At 44.6% G+C, this 6,000-nt stretch overlaps 1 protein-coding gene across 1 annotated transcript in view; it reads left to right on the forward strand.

The window, feature by feature from the left end:
- LOC124142074 (protein FAM214A-like) overlaps positions 1-3,970 on the forward strand; it is a 51,313-nt gene extending 47,343 nt beyond the window's left edge. The window contains exons 11-12 of the mRNA XM_046510339.2: positions 632-798; positions 1,668-3,970. Coding sequence (XP_046366295.2) covers positions 632-798; positions 1,668-1,824 — 324 coding nt within the window. The 3' untranslated portion in view covers positions 1,825-3,970. The remainder of the gene's footprint in view (positions 1-631; positions 799-1,667) is intronic.
- The last annotated feature ends 2,030 nt before the right edge of the window (positions 3,971-6,000 follow it).

The following is a 6,000-nucleotide window of genomic DNA, read 5'->3' on the forward strand; positions in this document are numbered from 1 at the left end:
CTCGGCATTAAGGGGCTAAAACAAGGACTGGTCCACTCAGTCAGTATACTACATCCGGGGTTTGATCACCGGTCGCGTCATACAAAAAGACGTTAAAAGATGGTACTTGTTGTTACCCTGTCTGGCTCTCGGCATTAAGGGGCTAAAACAAGGACTGGTCACTCGGAGTCTGTTTACTGTGTCTGAGTGAGGTATTCATGTTAAACTGCGGCATGGTATCTCAGTGTGCTAGCACTATAAATCGGCATCAGTCCGGACTAGTACAAGCAGCCACACACATACATCACGTGAATGCTCGTCGCTATATAAGTGCAATAATCTTGGACGAATGTTAAACCCCATTTCACCTTACCTCACTTCACATGTATATCACACAGTTCTGTAGGGGCGGTTGGGTAGCCTAGTGGTTAAAGCGTTGCTCGTCACGCCAAAGACCCGGGTACAATGTGTGAAGCCCATTTCTGGTGTCCCCTGTTGTGATATTGCTGGAATATTGCTAAAAGCGGTGTAAAATCAGATTCACTCACTCACTCACACAGTTCTGTAAAACTGTTTGACCCTAAATGCCTCACTGACGTCGGTGACAGTGATTGACCTGTCTGACCACTAAATGTGTTCCTGCTGTGTCCAGACTCTCTTCAACCCCAACAAGACGGTGGTCAAGATGTTTGTGGTCATGTACGATCTGCGGGAGATGCCAGCAAACTGCCAGACGTTTCTGCGGCAACGCACACTCTACATGCCCGTGAACCCGGACAGTGACGAACCCGCCTATCTGAGATACCTCATCCATCTAAGGTGAGTTCTCCCTGCAACAGGCGTCAATAAGATATGTCAAGATGAATAAAACAAACTACTGAAGAACAACAGACTTCTGTCCCCACTACATCAGACTAAAGTGACCTCTATCTCACTACATCAGACTAAAGTGACCCCAAACCTTTCTACATTAGACTAATGTGACCTCTATCCCTCTACATCAGACTAAAATGACTTCTGTTCCTCTACATAAGACTAAAGTGACCTCTGTCCCACAACATCAGACTAAAGTGACCTCTGTTCCTCTACATCATACTTAAATGACCTCTAACCCACTACATTAGACTAAAGTGACCTCTGTTCCTCTACATCAGACTAAAATGACCTCTGTTCCTCTACGTCAGACTAAAGTGACCTCTAACCAACTACATCAGACTAAAGTGACCTCTATCCCACTACATTAGACTAAAGTGACCACTATCTCCTCTACATCAAACTAAAATGCCTTCTGTTCCTCTACATCAGACTAATGTGACCTCGACTCTCTACATCAGACTAAAGTGACCTCTATCCCACTACATTAGACTAACGTGACCTCTGTTCCCTTCATCAGAGTAATATGACCTTTGTCCCCACTACATCAGACTAAATTGACCTCTGTTTCCACTACATCAGACTAAAGTGACCTCTATCTCACTACATCAGACTAACATGGCCTGTACTCCTCTACTACAGACTAACATGGCCTCTACTCTCTACTACAGACTAACATGGCCTCTACTCTCTACATCAGACTAACATGACCTCTACTCCTCTACTTCAGACTAACATGGCCTCTACTCTCTACATCAGACTAAAGTGGCCTCTACTCCTCTATACCAAACTGATTTGACTTCTATCCTTCCCAGATTTGCCAGCTCCAAGACGGGAAAGATCCACCTCCACACCGACATCCGACTCATCTTCGCCCGCGACAAGTTCGAGTTTGACAACAAAGTAGCCCAGTACGAGCTCCGATCATTCAATGAGGGGCCAAGAAATCCCAAGTTTTCCCCCAAGAGGTGACCCAGGCAGTCATTAGGGTATTAATTGTTAACTAGCGGGAGTCCACGTTGGATGCGTTGCTGTAGATGGTGGTGTTGTTACCTCGCTGTAGTCTGTTTGTGACTGCCATCCTCCATGTGAGGAGGCTGTTGATGATGATGATGATGATGATGATGATGATGATGTTGCATTATGGGGACGTCCAGATTTATTTAGAAATGTTTCATGTGTTCACCACCTGGGTAACTTAGCCGTATTGTCCTTTTATCATAGTCCAGAACATATTCTAATTAAGAAGTCTGTACGATGGTACAAGCATATGGTACAAAGTCATTCAGACTTGTCAAACAACATGTCAGGAACATGTTGTCTTGACTACGTAGTATCAGTATCTGGAAGCATTGCATCTTTTGGTAAAAAATGAACTGAAACAGTCTCGCTTTAGAGATCCTTTCAGGGCCTGTTCCACAAAGCGATCTTAGTGCTAAGATGATCGTAATTCCCATGCTTACGATAGGTGTAGCGCTAAGATCGCATTGTGGAACAGGGCCCTGAAATATTGTATTTTTAATTACTTTCTTCAGATAAGACATCACCTATTAATGCCTACCATATGTTTATCCTTGGCTTCTGAGTGATATTGTCAGGTAAAAGTCATCGAAAAGTACACAATTTCTATTATAATGTAGGATGTATGAAATTGTTCAAATCCTTCTGTTTGTTAAGTGAATATTTAAACAGGTTTGTTTATTGAGTTCAGTTGTTAATTTATTTTCTTGTAAGGTCATGTAGAGGTCATGTAGAGGTCATGTTTGAAAAGATCCTACTTGATGAGAGCTCTCCTGAATCTATTATAGGAACAGTAATTTATTCCACTGTGATAATTGTCTGAATGTTTCCGTGTCGTGTTATACATCTTCCTGAGGCAAGGGAGTTAACTGACAATAAAAGTCGAATTTCCACCCTTCTCGAACTAGGCTGGAATTCCGGAGTTACATTTTGACTGTACTAACGAGTCTATGCATTGTCCCTTCAAAATTGTGTGTTGAACTAAACATTTCGGTCGACTGCAGGATTTGCATAGCATGGTACCGCTTACTGGGCGTTGACAGATATTGTCCAAATCTTTTCATGTTTTTAATCAAGATGCTCAAGTGATTTGATGCACTTCACGAAGTAAGACCCGTGTTATTAAAATATAGATCTTGAATATCAATCATGTCGTCTTGACTGAGCGCGGCCATTTTGTTTGACGCAAATGCAATGTCAAACGTGGAATCTGATTGGTCAACAGGAGGGACATAGAAGTGACATAACTCGTAATAGCCACTGGCGGCGCTACGATCGAGCCCAGAAATTGACAAGGGTGGAAGCAGGACATTTATAGTCAGTTAACTCTCTTGCCTCAGGAGGCATGTTATACAAACAGACAATCAAGAAGTAGTTGCTTGCATGTAGTAGACGAGCTGGTAAGGTCACGTGTTGTAGGAAGGCCCATCTTCTGATGAAGCTAACGGGGGATACAGTACACACATTCCCTTGCCTCTGCAGCAGTGATGCTTGCTTGCATGTCTTATTGATCGTAGTGATGAGTGATGACCTGTGATGCCTCGACTGAATCAGGTGATGATCTGTGTAGGGCTGGGGCGATACACCAACTGTGTGATCTGATACCTTGTTCACGAGCCGATAAGTATCACGATACTTGCATGTGCTCTTGTCTGTGGTGGGTAAACCAATTTTTTCATAGACAGGATGGCCAAATACCTGGCTCAGTAACAATTTACAGTTGGCAGTGTCAAGTATGGCAGAATGGATGAAATTGTTTTCACTATATTTAGTGTTTGGTGTAACATTTATTAAAGAATACATTTAAGGTAAGAATCAATACCTTTTACTTGTGATTGTGATCGATATTTGTATCGAGAAGTAAAAAATTGCGATCCATCAATGCATCAATGTATCGTCCCAGTACTAGATCTGTGGTGCCTGGCCTAGAGGAATGCGATGATAAGGAATGTAGTGATGAGGAATGCGATTATGAGAAATGTGATGATGAGAAATGCAATGATGAGAAATGCGATGATGAGGAATGCGATGAAGAATATGATGAGGAATGCGATGATGCGGAATGCGATGATGAGGAATGCCATGATGAGGAATGCGATGATGAATGCGATGATGAGGAATGTGATGATGGAGGGGATGATGAGGAATGCGATGATGAATGTGATGATGAGGAATGCGATGAGGAATGTGATGATGAGGAATGCGATGATGAATGCGATGATGAGGAATGTGATGATGGAGGGGATGATGATGAATGCGATGATGAATGTGATGATGAGGAATGCGATGATGAATGTGATGATGAGGAATGCAGTGATGAGGAATGTTATGATGAGGAATGCGATGATGAGGAATGCGATGAAGAATGGGATGATGAGGAATGTGATGATGAGGAATGCGATGATGAGGATTGTGATGAAGAATGGGATGATGAGGAATGTGATGATGAGGAATGTGATGATGAGGCATGCAACAGTGATGGTAGTAAAATAATGGAAGATGTACAAGTCTACAGAATGCAGTGAAGTGATGGCGAATGTACTAGTCTACTGAGTTTAGTGATGTGGTGATCGGGTGTACTGGATGTAGTGAAGATGTGATGTTAAATGCTGCAGTGATGCTCGGGTGTACTGAATGTAGTGATGATCTATGCTGCAGTGATGCTCGAGTGTACTGAATGTAGTGAAGATGTGATGTTAAATGCTGCAGTGATGCTCGAGTGTACTGAATGTAGTGATGATCTATGCTGCAGTGATGCTTGAGTGTACTGAATGTAGTGATGATCTATGCTGCAGTGATGCTCGAGTGTACTGGATGTAGTGAAGAAGTGATGTTACATGCTGCAGTTATGCTCGAGTGTACTGAATGTAGTGAAGATGTGATGTTAAATGCTGCAGTGATGCTCGAGTTTACTGGATGTAGTGATGATCTATGCTGCAGTGATGCTTGAGTGTACTGAATGTACTGAATGTAGTGATGATCTATGCTGCAGTGATGCTCGAGTGTACTGAATGTAGTGATGATCTATGCTGCAGTGATGCTCGAGTGTACTGAATGTAGTGATGATCTATGTAGCAGTGATGCTCGAGTGTACTGAATGTAGTGATGATCTATGCAGCAGTGATGCTCGAGTGTACTGAATGTAGTGATGATCTATGCAGCAGTGATGACAGGATGTAGTGATGTAGGCTGCTGTAGTAGGAATGTTGTAAAGGTCATACATTGCCCTACACATAATCATGATAATGTACCAACGGACATGTATAAGCATTGGATACATCGAGCTGTAGACTAGTAGAAGGGAAGCAGCACACAGAAGTCAGACTGTGTGACAGGTAGGGTTGTATGAGAGCGTATATCCCAGCGAGGATGCTAGTATGCTGTAGTGTAGATAGTATGTTGCATAGACAGAAAGCTTAGTATGCTGATGTGTACGTGGCTTGACCCTGTATGTGGCTTGTCCCTGTACGTGGCTTGTCCCTGTACGTGGCTTGTCCCTGTACGTGGCTTGTCCCTGTACGTGGCGTGACCCTGTACGTGGCTTGACCCTGTACGTGGCTTGTCCCTGTACGTGGCTTGTCCCTGTACGTGGCTTGTCCCTGTACGTGGCTTGTCCCTGTACGTGGCTTGTCCCTGTACGTGGCGCGACCCTGTACATGGCTTGTCCCTGTACGTGGCGTGACCCTGTACGTGGCTTGTCCCTGTACGTGGCGCGACCCTGTACGTGGCTTGTCCCTGTACATGGCTTGTCCCTGTATGTGGCTTGACCCTGTATGTGGCTTGTCCCTGTACGTGGCTTGTCCCTGTACGTGGCTTGTCCCTGTACGTGGCTTGACCCTGTACGTGGCTTGTCCCTGTACATGGCTTGTCCCTGTACGTGGCTTGTCCCTGTACATGGCTTGTCCCTGTACATGGCTTGTCCCTGTACGTGGCGCGACCCTGTACCTGGCTTGTCCCTGTACGTGGCGTGACCCTGTACGTGGCTTGTCCCTGTACGTGGCTTGTCCCTGTACGTGGCTTGTCCCTGGGGTGGCTTGTCCCTGTACGTGGCTTGTCCCTGTACGTGGCTTGACCCTGTATGTGGCTTGTCCCTGTATGTGGCTTGTCCCTGTACGTGGCTTGTCCCTG

This window comes from Haliotis rufescens, unplaced genomic scaffold, assembly GCF_023055435.1.
Source record: "Haliotis rufescens isolate VD_foot unplaced genomic scaffold, xgHalRufe1.0.p SCAF_14, whole genome shotgun sequence".
NCBI classification, from domain to species: domain Eukaryota; kingdom Metazoa; phylum Mollusca; class Gastropoda; order Lepetellida; family Haliotidae; genus Haliotis; species Haliotis rufescens.